The 25,070-nt window shown below is 45.9% G+C and overlaps 2 protein-coding genes across 2 annotated transcripts; one reads left to right on the forward strand and one right to left on the reverse strand.

Annotated features, from left to right (window-relative positions):
- Positions 1-2,423: 2,423 nt before the first annotated feature.
- Positions 2,424-9,637, reverse strand: LOC307142557 (A-type potassium channel modulatory protein KCNIP1-like; the record flags this gene model as incomplete). Its single annotated transcript, XM_079843526.1, has 8 exons — positions 2,424-2,471; positions 2,942-3,004; positions 5,522-5,626; positions 5,742-5,849; positions 6,072-6,142; positions 6,305-6,374; positions 6,575-6,699; positions 9,319-9,637. The coding sequence occupies 8 exons, from the start codon at positions 9,635-9,637 to the stop codon at positions 2,424-2,426; spliced, it is 909 nt and encodes a 302-aa protein (XP_079699652.1).
- A 2,623-nt stretch (positions 9,638-12,260) lies between these two features.
- On the forward strand, positions 12,261-16,810 carry LOC307142558 (uncharacterized protein; the record flags this gene model as incomplete). The annotated part of the gene is made up of 4 exons (XM_079843527.1): positions 12,261-12,333; positions 14,801-15,311; positions 15,837-15,954; positions 16,049-16,810. The coding sequence occupies 4 exons, from the start codon at positions 12,261-12,263 to the stop codon at positions 16,808-16,810; spliced, it is 1,464 nt and encodes a 487-aa protein (XP_079699653.1).
- Between the last annotated feature and the right edge of the window lie 8,260 nt (positions 16,811-25,070).

The following is a 25,070-nucleotide window of genomic DNA, read 5'->3' on the forward strand; positions in this document are numbered from 1 at the left end:
TCGTGGGCTAGGGCATCCTGACCTAATGCCCTGCTCCTGTGCTACTGAAACCCATTGCGTTGTTGTCATGCTGGCAAAGAGGTCCACTGACTCAACCCGGGTCTTCGGGTAGCAGTGAGAGAGGAAGACTGCCACATTCTGACCAGGAATATGCATCGCTTTGATCGTCAGGAGGTGATTGTCCGCCCATAGCAACATTACTCGGGGCAGTTGGAGACCTTATTCCACCCTGGTGATTGATGAGAAACACTACTGTGGCACTGTCTGTTCGCACCAATATGTGTCTCCCTGACAGTTCCTGTCTGAAATGTGTGAAGCGAACCAGAGTTAATCTTTTGTGAATTGGTGACAATGGGAATCGGCTCTGAAATGGGCGGAGGTTTAACAGCCCTAGATGAATGACCACCATAGCTGTGGTGAATACTCATAATTAACTTGTCTGTGTGATAGGACAAACACGACAGCCATGCACTCCGGCATGGACATGAACACAATTGGACTGATCTAACACGTGTCCTGACAGAAACTGCTGTCCTTTTTTTCAGAACAAGGAAGTATTTTGAATAGAAGCCCTTGGGATGGATCTGAGTATCCACAGGTTTTATTGCCCTCTTCTTCAGCAGCTCAGACGTCTGCTGAAGGGCAAGATTCTGGCAAAACTACTGTAGGTCTGACGAGGATAAATGATGGGGTGCGAGTTGCAGTTTGGCTGTCTGAATAACCTCCCCTGTGCTTAAGGTGCTGGGAAAGAGACTACTGCACGTGCTATTAGTTGACCCAAAGACCTGACCAGGTCAGTGGAAGTTGGCGAAGGCTATTGAGGCATTCCTCCAGTAATCTGATTGGTGCCATCCATACCTGACGTCTAGCCTGCACCAGTAGTCCAAGGGCTTTCCAACTAGAAAAGGCGATTGACCCTTAAGCCTGCAGAAAGCATCAAGCAGCTCTGAGCATTAGTCATCAAAGATAAATGAAGTGCAAGCATTAAGTAGGCTAAAGAGTTCCCCACCGACTCGATCCTGAAACTGTATTATAAACCCTGACTAACAGGTCATCGGTATGTCTGCATTCTGGGTTGGAACATTGAAGGTTCTGTTAGAGGGCTTTATCAGGGGATACTACCAAGGAGGATATACTGTACATGTCTCCACTGGAAGCATGTTACCAAGGCCCATCTCCTGTGCATCAGCCATCTCTGCCAATGTACATGCCACCCAGTCCAGTCTAGCTGGCTGCTTGGGCTGAACAAAAGGCAGAAACAACTATATCAGTAAAGTCAGGGCAAACCAGCATCAAGAAATCTTCTGACCAAGAAACTGGACAGCCAGAGAAACTGCAGCCAGCGCCAGGTCCATGGTGAGATAATGGAGAAGTAGTGTCTATACATGTCTTCCTCATCAGCTTCTTTACTGGAACAGCACCCGTCCGTAAAGCCTGGAGGTTCTGAGCTGTACTTGTAAACACCCCGAAATTCAGGGTCCAATCTCGCAAATCGTTGTTGTCTCAATACCAAAACAGGTAGGACATTGGATCTGAGCATCCATTAAAACCATGGGCGCAGAGCAGACAGAGCACACAGCCATAGAATTAATAATTCTCCTGGTCAGCCAATGGGGTAAACAGCACTCAATGGGGATGAGCTTGTCACATATAATCAGTCACCAAACACTCTGAAAACAATGAGCGTTCTTAGACTCAAACACAGCAAATACTTCTAAACACAGTAAGATCATCAGAACCATGGTAAAGCAATGAGCTCCATACTACTCACCAGAATATTCTTGTATTATACACAAGCGCATGACCCTTTTCCACTATGTTTAACTATCTCTGACAGTCTGGAACTATTAAATAGAAACTGAAAAATGCAATAAACCGTATGGATAAAACCAAAACATATATTTGCCCATTGATGTTTACATAAGAAGCTAAAATAAGCTCAGGTGTGTGTTTCCCTAAAGTTCACACCATGTCTCTGATAAAATCAGTAAACTCCACATAAATATTATAATAATGCATAATACACAATGAACACAGCAAACATCTGTGATGAAAGATTCCATTACCCTGATGGATTTACCAAATGAAACTGAGCCAACATGATCATATAATTCCAACATATTCTGTTGAATTATATTCATATCTGTCTTAAATCATTTAGGACATGAGACATTGAACACTTGTGAATATTTATGAATTAACAATTTTTGTAGGAATACATACAATAACTTCTTTAAGACTAAACTTTCAATACAAGCAGCATTATTTACCACTGCTCTTTATACATTTTAGTGGCTCTGTGGAAGTCCACATCTTGTGTCTCTAAGAAAAAAGAAAGAAATATAGGCCTGAATGGGAAATATATAACTTCTTGATTGAGGGAGAAGAATGTGGTTCTGAAATCCACAGCTGGGCAGAAACTCCTAAAAGACGCTGTCAAACAGACGCATTGACCGCATGATATTCTCATCCTCAAATAAACAGAAAAGAAAGAAGAGTAATTGGCAAGAGTCACATTTTCCTGTGGGATATTACAGAAAGCAGATTTAGCAACTAAACTGGGTAGGTTATCCCCCAAACTGGAGGAACTTTCATGGTATGTTAGTACTCAACAACTATTATAATTATAATTTTAACGGTCTTGTTCTGTTTTGGTTTCGTTTCCATTCTGTTCCCTGTTTCCTCCCTGTTCATAGTTACTCATTAGTATTACACCTGTTCTTTGTTCCGTTGATTACTTTGTGTGTATTAAAGCCCTAAGTTTCCTCTGTTCATGGTTCCTCTGGTTATGAGTAAAAGGGACGATGCCTGCTGTTTAATGAACTCAGGATTAATGTCATGGTAAGTTAAACCTGCTTTCTGCAATTCTCCCTTGAAGTATTTTATCTCTGAATTTGTTTGTTTTGCATTCAGATAACAGTAATGAGTGATAGAGATTAACCTTTTCACATGACTCCATGAACTCCTCAATGGTGACCACTCCATCACGGTTTCTGTCCATTTTCTGGAGAAAAAAAAATCAAGTTCAGGATGCATTCTTCTAGCCTTGAAGTCATACATTTACATTCATACATTTAGCACAAAGGTCAAAGTCATTATCTTACAATTGCTTTATTCACTCCTTAGAAGAAAGGGTTCTGTCAGGCGCTTCATATATAGAAACTTTTATCATTGGATCTTTGTATGGATTTAGTTTCAATTAATTTTTTTTTAAGTCAATTTTTTGTTACATTTCATGAATTAAACAAGCTTGAATGCTGAGAGTTCGCTTGCCCAGAGTGGAGCCTCTAGGGACTTAGGAGTAAGTGGAATGGCTACTCCTCCACAATGATTCCCCCTTCACCATCTGTAACACACAGCATGCCAGCTGCAGCCACCACCTCAGTGACAGACCAACCTGAGCCCGAGGCGGAGCCAGAGCCCACCACAATATCAGCACCAATGAGGAAATGGACTTTGCCATCCCGGAGCCAGAGCATGAAGAAACATCTGACCAGGTGCGTGAGCTGACCACATCATCCGTCCCAGTCCTATCACAGATGACTGCCGCAAACACCCCGCAAATAGTCCAGGCCTGGTCCTCTCTCATCCTTCACTATCGTCACTCTCTCCGGTGTGGCATGCAGGTGACGCTCATTAGTAATCGCACCACCGGCATCTCTCCGTTCTCACAAGAGATGAGAAAAATGAGAGAAAAGGAGACAGAAGGACGAGAAGAGACACAAGATACACGAGAGAGATGATAACCTTGGTCCGGTTCCCAAAACACATTGCCATCCAGTCCTCTACCAGCTGGGTGAACTCCTCCACAGTGCCTGGCAGTGTCGCTGGATATCCCTTGGTGGACGGTCCTCTGACTTCTGATGCCTTGTGAATGGCAACGACTTCTCTGTGTTCGGGCAGCCAGTAGCGAGTCCTCCATTCTCTGCTCCTTCCCCATCATGGTGGACTACAGCAGGCTCCGGCCTCAGCAAACGGAGGCTACTCCTCCGCTCCCTTTAGGACTCTTGTCCGTCCCCGTCAAGTCATTCCAGCCCCGTAGCGGCAGACTCTGCTCTATCCATGCTGGAACTGATGTCCTGTGTCACAGATGAGCACATTTGATCTGAACTGATCTAACCGCTGGAAAACACACGGCCTACAGGCTCACACACCCCCAATCCAGCTCCAGAGCGGCTCACAATCAATGAACAGCGCACATTTATGCCAGGCAATTGTTTATATAGTAATATGTTTTAGACGGTTGTAACAACACATTTTATCTTCCTCATCTGAACTTGAACGAGCTCCTGAAACTGCAATAGAGGCGCAGACATTTCAAAATAAGAGTCAATGGGTATTTCGAGCATGTTTAAAATTAAAAGTCACGCATTATATATTCGTTTTTGGCTACACAATAAATTGTATTTAATTTCATTCCCATTTTATTCATAGTCAGGAGGAAAGACCAGTATTTGACACACTTTCAATAAAGTATCAGGGTTATAGTTCACTAAAACCATTTAAAAAAATCTTCATTACTTGAAATTAAATAAATGTTAAAAACTTATTTGAAGCTTTAGCTTAACCTGATATGGCCTACTAACTAAAACAGAAATACAAAGTTTTAAAAACTATATAGATGTTTTTAAAAAAACAACAAAAAAGTGAATTGAATATTTTTAATGTCAAAAACAAAATGATGTCAAAATGTCAGTTCAAGTAATAGTCGGTTATGTAATGCTTAAATGCTTAATGTATTACAATTTAACTAAACTCATGATATTTAGTCGAGTAAAACTAGACTAAAACTAAAAACAATTCAGGTGACTAAAATATGACTAAAACTAAATGGCATTTTAGTCAAAAGACTAAAACTAAATCAGAATTTCCTGTCAAAATGAACACTGGTGTCAACCCACTATCTCTGCCTAGAACTTCCATGCCCATTTCTCCACCTTGGCTTGTCGACCAGTCGGCTCCACCTTGGCTCCTAACCCCCTCGGCTCCATCTGGGACTATCGTCCTTACAACTTCACCGTGCTTCCTCGCCCCTTCTGGCTTCGCTTTGGTCAGTCATCGCTCTACCTGAGCCATGAACTTCCAGGACTTCAGCTGTGCTTCGTCCCTCCACCCCTCTGGCTCCGGCAGGCTCCTCCTTCCTTTCAGCTCTACCTTGGTCCTCAGTCGCTCTGTCTTCATCTCAGCCCTCCGGCACCTTGGCTCCACCTTCTGTTTGTCTTCGCCTGGGTCTCTTCAACCAGCAGATCGAACTACTGGTTCCAGCTGCCAAGCCTCCACCATGCTTCCTCCCTTCCTCGACTCCTGGCCCTCCTGCTGGGATTCTGGCCTGGATCCTCCCACCTTCGTCTCCACCTGTCCTGCTCTGCATCCTCCACCTAAGCCCCCTCTTGCCCTTCAGTTGGACTTTGTTATTATTGAGGCGTGAGAACTCGCCTCCTTGATGGGGGAGGTTATTAGTGAAAAATCTAGGTTACTAATTGAACGAATTGAAATGAACTTCCTGTGTGTTTGTGTTCACCTTAAAGAAGTGTTCCACATGTTCTCTGGGAATATCGTCCTGTATAGATGGATACACGTACTTCCCCATCATATCATAAATCGACTTCATGATGTTCATCATCTCCTGAGAGACCGAAACCACACACACACACACACACACACAGATACTTTTACACTGGTCTTTCTGAACGCACCAATGCGATATATTCATGTGAATGCTAATGACTCCATAAACAAACCTCTTTTGTGATGAATCCATCTTTATCAAGGTCATAGAAATCAAACACCCAATTTAGCCGGTCATACATTGAGCCCCTAAGGATGAGTGACAGTCCAGCGACAAACTCCTGTAAAATGAACAATAACAGCAGAAGAAAAATAAATCTGCTAAATAAATAAAGCTTTACTAGAGCTATTGTAGGTCTCTCTTAGTGGAGTTTATGGAGAGTTTTCTAACCAGCTGATGAACAATCAAATGTGAAGACATAGGACCAGGGCTGGTCTAGAAAGAAAACTGGCTCTCAAATGCTCACATTATCATGTCAGTACCTCAAACGGCTACAGCTTACCTGAAAACTCAAACAGCCGTTCTTGTTAGTATCAAATGCCTCGAATAGGAAATGTGCATAATTTCTTGAATCTGAGAGAGAGAAAAAGGAATTTGAAAAAAAAATTACTCTGCCTACTATCACAAGACTATCAATTGGGTCCAAGCAGTTTGGGAAAAGGAGGGAAACAACCAAAACTGACAAGGAGATGAAAAAAATAATAACACAAGTTCAAAATTCTAATGCGGTCTCACCTCCCTGTGGGAAGAACTGAGAGTAAATGAGTTTAAACACATCCTCGTTCACCACTCCACTGGGACATTCCTGAAACACACAACAGTCCCAAACATAAACACTGAAAACATTCAACATAATACAATTTACAATGAATTAAATCCCATTCTGGAAAAAAAAAATCTAAATGCAGACTAAATAGTGAGAATTATTTGTGTTCAGTGACGGTGATATTCCCAGTGGATGTACTGGCTTTCTACCTTATATTATGTTAGTAGAGGAACATTCACATTTTTGAAGGCCCTGTAGAGAAACTGCAGCTCGTTCTTGCTGAATTTGGTCAGTTCCTGTAGTATTTCCAGACCTTCAGGTCGATGGCAAACAAAGGAAATTTCAATATCATCCTCACTGCTCTCTGCAAGAGAAACAACATCTCATTACACAGATTTTTTTTTAATCAATTTTAATCTATTTTAGAGAAAATGCTATGAAGAAAGTTAATGGTGCATACGGATGATCTGAGGTGAAGTAAATTTTCTTATAGTGTGGTGCTTAACACATTAGTGACAAATCAAAGTTACGGTAACACTTTAGGGTCCAATTCTCACTATTAACTAGCTGCTTATTATCATGCACATTACTAAGATATTGTCTGTTTATTAGCACTTAAAAAACACAAATTAATGCCTATTCTGCATGATCATATTGTACATCCCTTAATCTTACCCAATATCTAAACTTAACAACGACCTTACTGACTATTAATAAGCAGCCATTATGAGTGTATTGAGGCAAAAGTCATTGTTAATAATTAGTTAATAGTGAGAATTGGACCCTAATCTAAAGTGACCAAACTTACTTCCAAAATATGCAATATTTGGTGCAAATTAATTCATGTAAAAAAAATAATAAGTAATAATTTTAGACTTCTTGCTGCCAGCTGGTGGCGCTATGACTGTGAACCACGATAGCAACAGCCATGTGATCAGCCCTCATCAGCAAACATACAACACCAATTTGATCTAAATCAGACAATGCACTTATACAGTATATAAGACTCTTCCAGTTTCCCAGTTTTGTCATTAATTTAATCCATCGCCATGGCAACACTGTTTAAGATATAAAAAATCTGTTTGCAGTTTAGCATCTTCAATGTCTTGGGATCAGTGCATAAGACTGGCACCTTCTTAATAATGACATGACACATGTCATGAATATGAAGGAGTTTGTATGCATGTTTATGACGACTGTCATTAAGTGTCATTCGCTCAATTATGTCATCTTTAATTCAAAGATGACATTATTTGAGATGTCTTTGTTATGACAACTTGACATTACCAAGACAACATAACCTGTCATAAATCTGTCATAAACATGACACAGCAGCTCAATTATCAAATTTAAGAAACTACTTAGTTTTATGGATTAACATTAAACTGTCATGTGGTTGGTTTTGATGTTGACTGAGGCCATTATAATGTCATGAACTATTTTAAGTGGTACAAGTTGGATTTGTCATTAAAATGTCATTAAGTGTCAATACACTGTCAAATTATTTTATAACAGCGTCATGAATATTTTTCAGTTCATAATGTTTTTGTTTTTTTTAAGTTTCCTCCTCCAGCTCCAACAGAAGGTCAGATAATAGACAATTTCAAATGTCTTAAAAATATGAATAGGTGTTTGAGAAATAAAATCAATCATCCAATAATAATAATAATAATTAAAATGGATAAAATTATTTGTTATTGCTGTTACAAACAGAGTTAAACACGGATAACAGAGGCAGGTGAAAGCAGAGTTTATTTCGTAACCAGGAAGTGAGCAGGTGCGGTGAGAGTCTGAGTGAGAGTGTCTGGTAATGCTGGAATGGTTGGTAATACAATACGTCTTGGGATCTTGAACACAGGAACAATGTATCGAAGGAGACAAGGACCAGGAGACAGGACGAGACGAGGAGACACTCAGGGTTCGATGGGGATCAGGTAAGTAGTCAGGTGAGTCCGAGGAAGCAAGCATGTAGGGTCATGTGCAAACGATACCGGACAGTGACTGAGTGTGAGCGTGGGGCTTAAGTGCAGGTGGTGATTGCAGTGATGATGATGTGCAGGTGTGTGTGCTCAGTACTCAGGTGACAGGGATCGTTGTGGTAGTGAGGGGGTGGAGCCTGGCGTGCATGTAACATTACCCCCCCCCATCCACGGCCATCTCCTGAGGGCCGAGGACCCCGACGCCGTGGTGGTCGACCTCTACCCCGCGGTGCCGGTCGATCAGAGCGGGTAGCGTGGAACGTCTCTAGTAGATTCGGATCAAGGATGTCATGCCTGGGTACCCACAATCTTTCTTCAGGGCCGTACCCCTCCCAGTCTACCAGGTACTGTAGTTGACCACCACGACGCCGGGAGTCCAAGATGTCCTGGACCTGATATGCTGCGCCGTCATCAACTAGAAGTGGAGAGGGAGGCTCCGGAGTAACGCCAGGCTCTGGGGAAACAGAAACAGAGGGGTAGTGAGGTTTCAGGAGAGACACGTGGAAAGTGGGGTGAATCCGGTACTGAGGTGGTAGTTGGAGTCTATACGTCACCGGATTGATCTGCTGCAGGATCTCGAAGGGGCCAATGAACCTGGGACTCAACTTCTTGCACTGCAGACGCAGTCTGATGTCCCGGGTGGACAGCCAGACCTTCTGCCCCACCTGGAATGTCGGAGCGTCAGAGCAGTTGAAGTTGGTGATGGGCTGAGTCCCAGACCCTCTCACTCTCCCGGAACCAGTAGTCAACCGCAGGAACGTCGGAGGGTTCCCCAGACCAGGGGAAGAGGGGCGGTTGATAGCCGAGTACACACTGGAAAGGTGTCAGGCCGGTGGTGGATTGTCGAAGTGAGTTCTGTGCATACTCGGCCCATCCTAGGAACTGGTTCCAGGAGTCCTGGTGGCCGTGACAGGTACGGAGGAAACGGCCAATCTCCTGGATCTTTCTTTCCGTCTGCCCATTCGTCTGAGGATGGTATCCGGACGTGAGGCTGACGGTCACACCTAGGAGTGCAAAGAAGGCCTTCCATACCTTAGAAATGAATTGAGGACCTCTGTCAGATACGATATCTTCGGGAATGCCATAATACCGGAAGACGTGGTTAAACATGGCTTCCGCGGTCTCTAGGGCTGTGGGAAGTCCTCGTAGTGGGAGCAGCCGGCAGGACTTCGAGAAGCGATCGACCACTACGAGGATACACGTACAGTTCTCTGAATTGGGCAGGTCTGTGATGAAATCCACCCCTAGGTGTGACAACGGACGGTTGGGAACGGGCAGAGGCAGGAGTTTCCCAGCTGGCAGGTGACGATGGCTTTTGGCCATGGCGCATTCCCGGCATCCCCTCACGTACCTTCTGACATCAGCTGGCATGTGTGGCCACCAGAAGCGCTGGCGTAGCAGCGAGAGGGTTTCATTGACCCCAGGGTGACCAGTGCCCAGTGATGTATGTGAAGAGTGGATCAGAGGGATGCGTTGTGCTCGAGTGATGTAATGCAAGCCCGGAGGACAGCCCGGCGGCACGTTGGTGGAGGCATTGGTAGAGGGCAGGGTCTCTTCTGACCATGTGATGGGACTGAGGAAGAGCTTCGTGGGGAGAATGGGTTCCTCTTCTTCCTCGGAACGTTCCTCTGGGCCGTGGATGCGGGAAAGGGCATCCGCCTTGATGTTCTTGGCCCCTGGCCGGTAGGAAATGTGGAAGTCGAACCTCGTGAAGAAGAGTGCCCAGCGAGCCTGTCGGGGGTTGAGTCGTCTTGCCTCTCGGAGATACCCCAGGTTTTTATGGTCAGTCAGGACCAGGAATGGATGTTTTGAGCCCTCTAGCCAGTGCCTCCGCTCCTCCAGTGCGAGCTTGATGGCTAGGAGCTCTCGGTTGCCGATGTCATAGTTAACCTCCGCCGGGCTGAGCTTGCGGGAGAAGAAGGCACATGGATGGAGACGGATGGGGTTCCCCTGCTGCTGAGAAAGGACCCCACCCACCCCGGTGGTAGAGGCGTCCACCTCCACGACGAAGGGAAGCTCGGGATCAGGATGGACCAGGAGGGGAGCTGTCGTGAAGGTGTCCTTTAGGGTCTGGAAGGCTTGGGTGGCAGATGGGGTCCAGGACAGAGACTTGGGCTTGTTGCGGAGCAGGCTGGTGAGGGGACTGGCGATGGAGCTGTAGTTTTGTATGAAGCGTAGATAGAAGTTTGCGAAACCCAGGAAGCGTTGTAATTCCTTCACAGAGGTGGGAGTTGGCCAAGACCGGATGGCTTCCACCTTCCTCTCATCCATCCGGATGCCACTGTGATCTATGTTGTACCCGAGGAACTGCACAGTGGGCTGGTGGAATGAGCACTTCTCGGCCTTGAGGTAGAGCTGGTAGTTCCTCAGGCGTTGTAGGACCTCCGCAACGTGACGGCGATGGTTGGCCATGCTCCGGGAGTAGATCAAGATGTCATCTATATATACCAGCACGAACCTGTGGAGACACTCCCGGAGCACCTCGAGGATGAAGTCCTGGAATACGGAGGGGGCGTTGGCGAGTCCATAGGCATCACTAAGTACTCATAGTGACCAGTGGGCGTTACAAAGGCGGTCTTCCACTCGCCCCCCTCACGTATCCGGATGAGGTTATAGGCGCTGCGGAGGTCCAACTTCGTGAACACAGTGGCACCACGGAGATGTTCCAGGGCAGCTGGGACGAGAGGAAGGGGGTAACGGAACTTGATGGTGATGTTGTTTAATGACCGGTAGTTGATACAAGGCCACAAGCCTCCGTCCTTCTTTGCCACGAAGAAGAAGCTCGAAGCAGCAGGGGAGGTAGATGGACGGATGTGGCCTTGCTCCAGCGCCTCCTTGATGTACTCCTCCATGGCCTACTCCTCCGGGAGTGAGAGGGGATAGATTTTCCCCCTGGGCACTGGTTCACCTGGCAGCAGATCGATGGCGCAGTCCCATGGCCGATGGGGAGGCAGCTTGGAGGCCCGTTGGGGACAGAAGACGTCTCTGAAGGGGGCGTAACAGGAGGGGACATCCACCGATCGTCTCTCTACCGGACTCTTGATGGACGTGGCACAGACGGAGAGATCTTGGGGACGCGGAGAGGGACGAATCGGTGGAGATGGGAAGCATTCCGGGAAGCAGCTGTCGTCCCACTTCAGGGCCTCTCCTGTCTTCCAGGAGATGACGGGGTTGTGCTGCTCTAACCACGGGCGCCCTAAGATGATGTCAGCGGTGGATTCCTCCAGAACCAGCAGGTGTAGTCGCTCCATGTGGAGGATTCTGACTTGCACTCCGATGGGGCCCACAGAGCGACTAACCTGCCTCCGACTGAGTGGTCTGCCCGTTTACCGACTGGACCTGGTAGATCGTCGAAGTTGCAGACGTGCGGAGATTGAGCTGACGGCAGAGGGTTCCCGAGATGAAGTTCCCGGCTGACCCAGAATCGAGGAGGGCAGTAAGTGAAAGGGAGATTCCACAGTTGTGGTGAGTGGCTTTATTTTAGAGAGTGAAGGAATGATTGCACTCAGGATTGGTATCCTCGTATGCAGCGAGATGCAGCCGCACCCGAGGATCCAGACCCTGTCGGTAGGTCGTAAGCAAGGACTGCTCGTTCCATCCACTAGCAGCAGCGAGGGTTCGAAACTGTAGAGCATACTCATTAACTGTGGAGGTACCTTGTTTCAGATGGTATAACTGTTCTCCGATCGACGAATCCCATGATGGTTTCCCAAAGACCTCCTTAAAGTGAGTTAGGAACCCCGACAGGCTCTGGATCACTGGATTGTCTGTGGACCACATGGATTCCGCCCAACGGAGCGCTTTACCGGAGAGTTGAGAAGTGATGAACGCTACCTTAGCGCGATCGTTGGGGTACAGGCGTGGCTGCATCTCCAGGACCAGCGAACATTGCAGTAGGAATCCGTTGCAATCCTCCACTGAACCAGAGAAGGGCGCCGGTCTGGCCATGGGACTGGCGTACTCGGGGGGCGAAGAAGTGGTTGTGTGGATCCCGGAAGTGCTCGCCGGTGAAGGTGCAGGTGCGCTGGTGGGAAGAGCTCGCCGAACGGCGTCGACGAGCTCTTGGAATGGATCCGGGGTGCTCATCCTGGTGCGCTGTGTTGGTCCGGTATTCTTTTACAAACAGAGTTAGACACGGATAACAGAGGCAGGTGAAAGCAGAGGTGAGAGTCTGAGTGAGAGTATACGGTAATGCTGGAATGGTTGGTAATACAATACGTCTTGGGATCTTGAACACAGGAACAATGGATCGAAGGAGACGAGGACCAGGAGACAGGACGAGACGAGGAGACACTCAGGGTTCGATGGAGATCAGGTAAGTAGTCAGGTGAGTCAAGCATGTAGGGTCATGTGCAAACGATACCGGACAGTGACTGAGTGTGAGCGTGGGGCTTAAGTGCAGGTGGTGATTGCAGTGATGATGATGTGCAGGTGTGTGTGCTCAGTACTCAGGTGACAGGGATCGTTGTGGTAGTGAGGGGGTGGAGCCTGGCGTGCATGTAACAATTGCCTTTGGAGACTGATTCACCTAAAATTAAATGAAAGCAGTACAATGGTGGGTTAAGCCATGCAGCGTTTGGTCCATATCCCTGCTAAAACAGTTCCTTTCAGCATCCCACACATTTATATTTCCCTCAAATGCTTCTTTACATCATGGATAAGTCTAAGACACCATCATAACGGCGTACACCTGACCAGTGCTGCCACTCTATCATTCTGAGGTTTTCAATGACTCAGTACGATTTCCTCTATGACGCCATAGTTTAGGTGAAGAAAAATATTCATGACACTGTTATAAAATAATTATATAGAGTATTGACACTTAATGACATTTTAATGACAAATTCAATTTGTACCACTGAAAAAAAGTGGTCATAAAAAATTCATGACATTATAATGGTCTCATGACAGCCAACGTCAAAGCCAACCACATGACAGTTTAATGTTAACCCATAAAGCTAAGTCGTTTCTTAAGTTTGATAATTAATCGGATATGTCATGTTTATGACAGGTTATGTTGTCTTGGTAATGTCAAGTTGTCATGACAAAGACACTGACAGGTTATGATGTATTGGTTTATGTCAAGACATCTCAAATAATGTCATCTTTGCATTAAAAATGACATAATTGAGCGAATGACCCTTAATGACAGTTGTCATAAACATGCATACAAACTCCTTCATATTCATAACATGTGTCATGTCAGTCTTATGCACACCCCTTCTAGTAAAGTGTTACCGGATCGTCTTTACCAAGTTTGACGAGAACAGCATGAATCCCCTTGGAGTATTAAAAAAAACATAGTCTGCAATTTTCAAAAGCTTCACATTTAATTCCAAATCAGCCAACTTCCTGTTGGTCGGAGCTAATGATAGTAATTTAGAAAATTGTGAAGCTTGATGAAAACAATATATGTACCAAGTTTGGTGAGTGTAACCTCAAAAACACCTGAAAAATGTAAGGTTTGATTAGTTCACATGGCAACACTATTTAAGATATCAAGAATCCTTTGACAGTTTTCCATCAGCCGTGTCTTGATATAATTCGGAGCAAATTTCAAGGCCTGTTGTAAGTGACACACTTCCGGCTGCCAGCTGGTGGCGCTACGACTGTGATCTACAATAGCACCATCCATGTGATCAGCCCTCATGAGAAAACATATGACACCAATTTGATCTAAATCAGACAATGCACTTCCCATTTTTGTCATTAATTTAATCCATCGCCATGGCAACACCGTTTAAGGTATCAAAAATCTGTTCGCAGTTTAGCATCTTCAATGTCTTGGAATCATCTTTACCAAGTTTGGGGAGAATCGCATGAATCCCCTTGGAGGAACATAGTGTGCACTTTTTAGAAGATTCACATTCAATTCCAAAATGGCCGACTAGGTCGGAGCTAATGACTGAAGTTCTGAAAATTCTCCAGCTTGATGAAAACACTATTTAAGACATTCTTTGTCAGTTTTACACCAGCTGAGTCTTGACATTATTCTGACCAGGTCTGAAGTGATTTGGGTAAATATAAGTGACTGTGATTTGCAATAGTCACATGATCCATGTGATCAGCCCATGTGACCAAACATACAGCTCAAGTCTGATCTAAATCACTCAACACATGCAGAAGATATGAGACAGTTTCGTTTATGCCATGGCAAAACTATCACTGCTTAAGGCCCATTTACACTTCTGCGTCGAGAGTACGGCGTAGTGTACGCCGTAGGCTACGTGCGTAGCCGACGCCGTCGCGAGCATTTATACTCCTGCACTGTTGTCTGCGTCAATGTGCAATAGGCTATATGCACACGCAGGCGATTACGTACTTCCGCTAAAATCTCCGCCAGCTAAGCTACTTCCGCTTTCATACTGCTGAGGTGATTTTTTTGTCCCCAAGGCCCAAATGATAGCGTTATGGCAAAGAAAACGTTTAAATTTCAGCGAACCGACAGCACTACAGCTGAACATTGTTGTGTGCCTCTGTGTCAAGCCTCAAGTAAGTACAACAAAGTACTTAGTTTTCACACATTTCCATCTGATGCGGAAATAAGGCGAAAATGGCTTGTCGCTATCCGGAGGGACAACTTTACAGTTACTCCCCATACCCGAGTATGTAGCCGGCATTTTAAAAAGGAGGATGTTCGTGAGCCAGGGTCCGAGACAGGGAGATGGCTATTAGTTAAGGGAGCTGTTCCAGCATTGTTTGAGTGGAACAATTTCACCCTTCCCACTTCAAGACCGGGGGTATGGGAGAGGAGAGAGCGGCCGCCGCCAGCGGTGTCGCGGGATAACACAGCGTGCAAGGTGGCTGATATCCTCATGAACCACGACTACGCTTCTGCTCCAGATCCTGCAGTTTTTGATTTAGCCCTTGAGGACAACATGTCTCTCAGAGAGGAGATCCTGAAGCTGAGGGAACAAGTCGACAAGCTGACAATGAGTCAGCGCTTTGGGATTCATCGTTTTGCTGCCTCAGACAAGGACATACGTTTTTTCACAAGGTAAGATGTAACTAGATGGACTAAACTAAACTTTGACTTGTCTAAACTTTTGTCAGTATCCTTGCATCGGTGTTATTGTCAAACATACTGATTGTTCTGTAGTACTTTTGCAGCAACAGATATGGTTGTGTGTGTGTGTGTGTGTGTGTGTGTGTGTGTGTGTGTGTGTGTGTGTGTGTGTGTGTGTGTGTGTGTGTGTGTGTGTGTGTGTGTGAGAGAGAGAGCGAGAGCGCGAGATAGTGTAGTGGTGTGTGTGTGTGTGTGTGTGTGTGTGTGTGTGTGTGTGCGAGAGAGAGAGAATAATGGGAGTAATAATTGACATTTTCATAATATCTAATATTTCATAGCAATATTGATGTATAATTTATTTCCCTATTCACTTGAATGTGTCTCCCAGAATGACTGATAAACATGATTTAAGTCCCGATATATGACAAACTATTTGAAAATTAAAAATGATAAAATATAAAATGATAAATGATGATACAAGATGTAAATGCTAATATCTAAATTGTATTCGTTTAGATTTGCATCCTATGACCTGCTGATGAGATTCTGGGCCTTAATAGAACCCTCGCTGCCATCTATGGTCAGTGTGACTCAAGCACAGAGAGGCACCTTTACAGAGCCGAGTTCCACTGTAGTAAGTACTTATTTACATGGACCATACAATACAACTTAAAGTTCAGGGATAATGAACATTGTTCTCAATATGTAAATTTTTTTCTTTTGAACAGACTCGTTCCCTGCAGCCCATTGATGAGATGTTCTTGTTTCTCAACTACCTTGCGCTGGGTTCAAAACAACGTGACCTTGCTGACCGGTATGGAGTCCACCAGTCCACAGTCAGTCGGATCATCACAACGTGGAGCAACTTTCTGTACACTGTGTTAGGGTCTGTGAGGATCTGGATACCAGAGGAGAAAATAAGGGAACATCTGCCAGCTGAGTTCAAGGACTATGCAGACACTACAGTCATCCTGGACTGTACGGAGCTGAGGTGCCAGTGCCCTTCATCACCTCTTCTCCAGAGTGAACTGTTCTCTGCATACAAGTCCCACTGTACGCTGAAAGGGCTGCTCGGAGTGGCTCCACATGGGGCGGTCACATTTATCTCTCCACTGTATGCTGGTTCCATCAGTGACAAACAAATCACACGAGAGTCTGGAATTCTCTCCCTTTTGAGACCTGGGATGGCCATTATGGTTGACCGAGGTTTCCTTGTTGATGACCTTGTCCCTTGCAAGATTTATAGGCCAGCATTTCTCTCTGGAAGGTCCCAGATGTCTGCCTGTGATGTCAGGGAGACTCAAACAATTGCACGCCTCAGGGTGCATGTTGAGCGTCTAATACGCCGTGTTAAGGAACACAAGTTCTTTGACACAGAGATTCCACTTCGGCTTTTTGGCAACATTAATCAGCTGTATGCTGTTGCTTGTCTCCTGACAAACTATGAAAACGGGCCTCTTGTAAAGGCTTGGGCAAAGAAACCAGCATAGCACTTGTTCTGTGAGAAACACATAGTGGGCCCTATTTTAACGATCTGAAACGCAAGTGTCAAAGCGCGAAGCGCAAGTAACTTTGTGGGCGGGTCTCGGCGCTGTTGCTATTTTCCCGGCGGGATAAATGGCTCTTGCGCCCGGCGCAAATCTAAAATGGGTTGGTCTGAAGTAGCTTCATTATTCATAGGTGTGGTTTGGGCGTAACGTGAATAAACCAATCAGAGCGTCATCCAACATTCCCTGTAAAAGCAGGTGCGCAAGTTCCATTATGGATTGCTATTATTATGGCGTATTTACCAGGCGCACGCCAGGAGCGGTTCACAGCCGAGGAGACTGATGTGCTTGTAAGAGCAGTGAAAGACAGAGAAGTTGTGTTGTATGGGGATGGGAGAAACCCACCCAAAATAGCGTCGGTTAAACAGGCGTGGGAGGAAATAGCCACAATTGTTTCATCAGCTGGCATCCCCAGGACGTTGCACCAGTGCCGCAAGTGCCTTGACGGACAAACCAATTTGTTAGATGTCCTTATATACATATACAGTATGTCTTGCCAGAAGTTGCCACTATTGGGCAAACAGGTCTCCTTAATTATTAGACTACAATTAGCCTGAATAATTTGTAAGCTAGATTTATGCCTATTTTTTCACATCTTCGTGGCACACCACAATGATTTCCGTCATCTCATGTGTTAATATTTTTTAGTGTAACAATTTATGATTTGCAAAAATAACTGTTGCATCTGTGTAGATTACATGAGCAAAGTGTATGCGCGTTGTGCACGCTATACATTATGGTCAAGCATGCGCCCTTAAAATAGCATAATGAACAACGCGCAACGCGCCACTGACTTTAGACTAGGTTTTTTCTGGTCAGTGGCGCAATTGTTTAATGGAAAAGCAAAATAGCACCAGGGATTGTTTGCGCCGGAACACGCCTCCTTTTTTGCGCTGAACCGCCCAGGTAGCGCAAGTTCATTCACTAGTTTAGTGACGTGCTTCTATGGAGGGAAAAGCACGCTTTGCGCGGGTGCAAAATAGGAATGACACATGCGTCGGTGTACAAAGTCAATTGCGCTGGGTGCAAGATAGGGCCCATTGTCTGTAAATAGTTTTTTTTTTTTTTTATGTATAAAATTGACCACAATTTGTCTAGAAATCTATCTAATCAGTTTATTGTTAACTTTTGCAAATGTATACAAATGGCCATAGGTTATTTATTAAAGTTTTATAACCACTTTGTTTAAATGTACCTTTGTATATTACTTTTTATAAATTGCATTTTATAGTACCTCATGTTATTTATGCACTGCTGTACATTGCACATACTCTTTGAATATAAGTACTGAATCATTTGTATTTTATATGTACTTTTGTTCATCTGTGCTTTCAAGCTATCTGTATAATAAACTGATTAATGTTTACATAATAAATAGTTACAATGATTTGACTTGCGTTAAATTCGCTTCATGTTGTTATGAACCATTACCTAAAAAAACAACAAAATAACATTCATAGGAAGGAACATGTAATTTAATGAATTAATAATATATACACACACTACAATATTTTCAGTACTATGAAATATAATATACATTACATGCCTCTCATTGATGTGTCAGAAACTGAAGGTGTAAAAAACAAACACCCAAACCTGGGAATGGACAAAAATATGTATCAGTTCCAGTTGTGTATAGATTTCTAAAAATGAACAATAAAACTTGAACCAAACATATGTACAAATATATATGAAATAATTAGAACTGACAGTAAGAGAAATATTTACAGAAGGTTGTTAAAGTGCGATAGATGTTAATAGCCTAATTATCTAGGTAAGCATGGAGGTAGCAATAAAAAAAGAAATGGTCTATTTTTTCTTTCATTGTTTTGGTCATTTCAATGTCTCTGGGAATCCTCTGAATAAACATGTCTTCCTGTGCGTAGACAACAAAGTCACACCAGTCCAAACCAGAAATCAACATCTGGCCCTGGATCTGCCAAAAGTATGTGTGGCGAGGTGATGGATCAGGTAAATTACAGTTACACTTAAGAGGAAAAGTATAATTAAATGAAAAGCAGACTACGCCACCCCGTTTCACTACACGGAGAAATTTATACAAGACACGCTGGTTCGTGACCACAGACGACAAGAGACGTGGATCAAAATACAAAAATACTCTTTTTTATTTTCTCAACAATAATTTAATATATAAAAACTTTGAGGTAGACAAGTTTTGCACTGTTAAGTGTGCACCAGGCCAGAAATAAAGAAAAACAAAAAAATAAAAAACAAAAACACTTTTGGGGCTGAGGCTTGCCAGCAGGGAGCTAGCTGGACAGGGAGTGTCCTAAGATCACACCACTCATCAAATTCCACTCCACGCAACACTCACACTCACTGGGTGAAAGACACATAGGTGCCCACGGCAAAACACTCTGTGAAGGAACCACCACCAAAAGAGGACAGACAGCTAGCTCCTCTGCACAGGGCGGGCCTTCAGCTCCTGAAAGAAACAAAAACACAATATAATACACATTCACAGTTGGCTGCAAACTTATGAATTTTACTGAGCTCAGTGGTTAGCCTGGCTGGTGGTGACCTAAAAAGTTCACAATGTGGCCACGTTACAACAGCCAACGGCTATGAGCAAAAATGAAATTAACCACACAAAAACACAAGTAAACATTAAATCATAGAAATCAAAACCAGGCTTACAACACAGAAAAATGTGGCTCACTTCGCAATCTTTGAGAAGCACACAGAGCAAAGGGCTCAAGGGTAACTAAACGGCTGGTGGTTATACATTAAGTGAGGCTGAATTATACCATCACATGCGGCTACGTCATGCATGGACGGACAGCTCGGAAGCTAGCCACACACACACTAGTACAACAAGCATTTACAATCATATGCAGATGCAAAGTAAGCTAACAAAACAAAGAATGAATCACGATGATCACAGTGACATTAAATGGCAGCAGAAAACAACAGTGCCGTCTTAGCGACGTTATCAATGGAGCATTTTGCCTCCAGTCCACAATGATGAACCACTCACAAGTGGTTTACTGCACTAAAAGAGAAAACGATTAATGAATGAATATAAAAAAACACCCACCTCCGGTTATTCAAGTGGTTAGATTTACCTACCCCATAGTAGATCGCTAGACCCACAGAGGATTACGTTACTCACACGCAGTCTCATTCACAATAGGCAACCCGCCAGCGTACAGAGATGTTACATCCGTTCAAACACATTAGCCGCACTAAGATAGAAACATGGGTTTACCGGAGATCACATCAAAACACACGTTAGTCTGTCAGAATAAACATACCTCGGATAAGGACAGCCTGCACCCACAAGCAACGCCGCACTAATTCGGACAGTAACCTGGCTCCCACGGAACTGCACACGCACAACAACAAAGTCTTTGACGATGACGTATAACCGGGTAACCTGAACTCCGCCTTAAGTAAGCCAGAGGTGGCTGCCGATAGGCTGTCACCCCCGTCACTCAACACAAATCACAGGGCGGAATCTAACCCGCCTTGCCACAATCTACCCCCAACTTTTTGCATCGTCGCCCCGACGATGGACCTAGTCACACTACCACTAAGCGACTCCTAGTGCCAGGGCCTAAAGAGGGCAGAGACAGTATTAGACACAGCGGCCACCCTAGAGGAGTCATCCCTCACAACTTCCGGTGCCCGAGGGAGGTGGTGTCGATTCGAATGATGACCAGCATTAGCTCGCCCCGTCCTTCGCAAGGTAACCTCACCATTACCAGGTTGGTCCACAGGCAAGGGTTCCATTACCAATGCTGGTTCTGGAGCGACCGCACCAAGCTGTCCAGGGGTCAGTAAAGCCGTAGGGCTAACGCTCTCGGTTAAACATCGAGGAGCCGGCCCACTAACAGCCTGTGGGGTTTCAGGTACCAAAACCCACAGATCAACCTCCTCCAATGGAGATCCCTCCGATGGTGGTGCCTCAATCACCAAAGGGCCGCCTGTAGAAACTTCAACAGGAGAGTCCCTTCGTACACGGGTCTTCAACAGGGAGCGGTGGACCCGTTTTACACTACTCAAGTCATCCACCGGCGCAATTGTATACACAGACCCACCTGCCTGCGGTGCTCTCACCACCTGATACACCACTGGGCTCCACAGGTCCTGGATCTTATGGCGCCCTCTCACGCCATAATCCCGAAGGTAAACCAATTGACCCTCCCCCAATGGTGCATCTCGAACATGTGGGTCGTGCTGCTTCTTACGACGATCTGCCGCTACCTTTAAATGTTCTCGGGCCCCTTCGAAGGCCACCAACAACCTGGTTTGGTGCTCTATCACCCACTCATTCACCTTTCCGGATGCCATCTCTTGGCTTTTACCCAAAAGAAAATCAATAGGGAGTCTGGGCTCTTGGCCAAACATCAGGAAGTAAGGTGACTCACCAGTCGCCTGATGCGGGGTGGTATTATAGCAGAAAAGTACCTGAGGGAGCGCAGAAACCCAATCTGCCTTTCGGGAGAGGGGTAAGGTGCGCAGAAGATTATGCAGAGTCCGGTTGAAACGTTCGCACTGCCCGTTGCCTGCCGGGTGATACGGTGTAGTGCGAGACTTCTCAACCTGATACAGATGACAGAGCTGTTGTATTAGGGAGGACTCAAAGCTGCGGCCCTGGTCAGAATGAATGCGACCAGGTACACCAAATTTATAGAACCACTCCACCACCAACATGCGGGCCACAGTCTCAGCTCGTTGGTCTCGAGTAGGGACTGCAAGAGTGTACTTGGTAAACACATCAGTCATCACCAAGACACTTTCCAGCCCCGAGCGAGAGGGTTCTAGCAGCGTAAAATCAATGGCCAAGATCTCATTTGGCCGGGAGGCCAACAAATGACCCATAAAGCTGCGGGCAACTGGCTGTGTATCCTTGGCGACCTGACACCTTTCGCACTCCCGACACCACTGGGCTACATCAGATGTCAAGCCTGGCCAATAGAAACGCTGCCGCACAAGCTCGGTAGTCCGCTCGATCCCCTGATGCCCATGCCCCTGATGCATTTGTGTCAACACTTCCTTATGCAAGGCCGCAGGGAGAACTACCTGGAGAATCTCTTCGCCGCCATTGGAACGGAACACCCGACGATGCAAAACCCCTTCTCTCTCTAGTAGCCGGTCCCACTGACCTAACAGGACCCGGGCAGGTTTGGACAACTGTCGACGCTCCTCAAAAGTAGGGCGTGTTCCCAGTCTCCAGAACACCAAAACCTCCTCAATCACCGAATCAGCTTCCTGTAACTCCCTCATGTCGCCCACCAAACTAGGTAGAATAGAAACTACAGCCTGGGTAGCTTGTACCCCCAGATCTACCCCTGATGCTTCCGTCACTTCCGATGGAACCTCAGTCCCCAATAACAACCCTCTCACTGCCCCATGGCTAGCAGGGTCCTGTCTGGAAAGTGCATCGGCATTCCGGTTACTCCTTCCTGACCGATACCGGATCTCAAAATTAAATGCTGCAAGCTGCGCAGCCCAGCGCTGCTCGGTAGCCCCGAGCTTTGCAGTGGCCAGATGGCTGAGAGGGTTATTGTCAGTGTACACAATACACTGCTGCCCTAACAAGTACTCCCTAAATTTCTCAGTCAAGGCCCACTTGAGCGCCAAAAACTCCAACTTCATGGAGCTGTAGTTGGACATATTGCGCTCAGTGGGCCTAAGACTGCGGCTCGCATATGAAATTGGCCGTACCTTACCTCCTTGTTCCTGGGAAAGGACAGCCCCTAGACCGCCATGGCTAGCATCTACCTCCAGGATAAAAGGCAAGGAAAAGTCGGCATAGGCGAGTACTGGGGCGCTGGTAAACCTATTCTTCAACTCATCAAAACTCTGCTGGCACTGCTCAGTCCAAGCACTAGAAAAACCCTGCCCTGCTCGAGTCCTAGGGTTAATATCAGCCCATGCGGCAACCACTTTATGAAGCGGGGCTGCCAGTTTTTCAAACCCCTCAACAAAACGGCGATAGTAGCTTGCAAAGCCTAGAAATGAACGCAGCTCTGAGGCATTAGTGGGGCGTGGCCAATTAGCCACTGCCTCAATTTTGCCGGGATCGGTTGACACTCCCTGTGCTGAAATAACGTGTCCCAGATACTTTACCTCCCGTTGGAAAAATGCACATTTACTCAATTTAGCCTTCAAGCCCTCATGCTCTAAACGACTTAGAACCACCTCCAACCGCTCTAACTGCTGGGATACCGAGGAAGAGAATACTATGATGTCATCAAGGTACAGAAGTAAAGACCTACACTGCTGGTCCCCAAACATCCGCTCCATTAAACGCTGGAAGGTGCTTGGGGCATTGCAAAGCCCAAAGGGCATGCGAGTCCATTCAAACAACCCAAAAGGGGTGCAGAATGCGGTTTTAGGCCTGTCTCCCTCAGTGACCGGGACCTGGTTGTATCCACTTGCCAAATCCATAGTGGAAAACCAGCAAGCCCCGGTCAAGGAGTCCAACGATTCCTCAATGCGAGGCAGAGGGAACGCGTCCTTTCGTGTCTTTGAGTTTAGTTGACGATAGTCGACGCACATGCGTAGACTACCGTCTTTCTTTTTAACAAGGACAATTGGTGACGCGTACGGGCTACAACTCTCCCTTATAACTCCCGCCTCCAAAAGCTGATTGATGTGAGACTTCACCACTTCATATTCTGACGGAGGTATACGCCTGTAACGTTGCCGGACAGGAACGGTGTCTAACAGGGGAATGTCGTGAGAAATCAAACCTGTACATCCCAAGTCACCCTCGTGCATAGAAAACACAGACTGGAATCTGTAAAGCAGATCCCTTACCTGACACTGTTCTACTTCCGATAAAACAGTCAAATCAAGTGCTTCAATTTGTTCCTGAACAAGAGGGCTCGCTTCAGGGGCTACAGAACCCACCCTTGCAGCTACAGACCTGACCTCACTAATTCCTGATGGCAAGCTAACCACACAAACATTATTTAATGTACCAAGGACAGTGTTAGCATAGAGCAACACGTCGGTGGTTCCCACATTTACCACGGGTAAATAAACAGTACCTCGCGTAACTTGCACTAATGCAGGAGAAGCCAACAAACCAGCTGGTAACCCAGACTCTGGAGGCTCAAAAAGAACAGTGTTGTTGGCATATTGCTCGGAACAGGTAGCTGCCACAAACTTCATCATACCGCCTGGGATGCGCCATGGTCTCCTCCCTCGCACTCTGACCCTTCCTGAACTTACCTCAGGAGGCTGGTTATCAACTCGATGACAATGTTGCAGCGCCTGCAGAACAGAATTTGGAACCTCGATGGTCAAAGGCAATTCGAAAAGGGCCGGGCCATGTTGTCCAAAACACTCACGGTAGCATCGACTGAGCACATTCATTCCCAGAACACCTGGGACCCGAGTGCACAAGCCACCAGGAGGGTCCCGTACAACAAGCACGCCACATCCCGAAATCAACAGGCCGCACAATTCTATGTCCAATTCCACATAACCAATATAGGGAATTGAAAGACCATTAGCAGCTCGAAGCTGCAACCACTGGCACGATTTAAGTCGATCCTGACCCCATGGCTCAAAATGTTTCTGAAAACAGCTCTCAGTGATCGTGGTTACCATGGAGCCAGTATCCACCAGACAGGACACTCGAACTCCGCCAATCAATGCGTCAAGGTGCGGGCAAGATGACATTAAATGCGACATATTTGAAAGTTTTGAGCCAGTTAATTCCCCATCCGTGTTATGGCCCTGAATCACGGTGGGAACTAGTTTCCCGACGTTGCAGGTGGGCCAGGCTGTCCTCTTCCAGCTACTGACGCGACTGAGCGTGAGAGAAATTGAGCGTGAGAAGGAGCACGTTCCCCGTCGCAATCCCGAGCATAATGACCAGGTTTTTGACACCTTCTACATATTACAGGTCCCTGCCGGGGAGGTTGACTCCGTGACTGGGGGTTCTGCAACCGGGCAAAACTTTGTGTAAGTTTAGTTAACTGCTCCTGTTGGCTTTTAAGCATATCCCTCAACTCAGCCATCTCCGAACTCCCCGGTGAACTACGGATGCCAACAAAAGGATTCCCCTGCACCCCATATTGGATCCCATGAGCAGAGGGAACAGAGTGACTTCGGGCCCTTGTGCTTCCTGGCATACCCTCCCTCTCCCATCTAAGGGCTTCGCTACGAATCTCCAACAAAGTTAACGCAGGTTGCTGACGAATCAACTGTTTTAATTCGCGAC

The sequence above is a fragment of the Gobio gobio genome (genome assembly GCF_949357685.1).
Source record: "Gobio gobio genome assembly, chromosome: 18".
Classification (NCBI taxonomy): Eukaryota; Metazoa; Chordata; class Actinopteri; order Cypriniformes; family Gobionidae; genus Gobio; species Gobio gobio.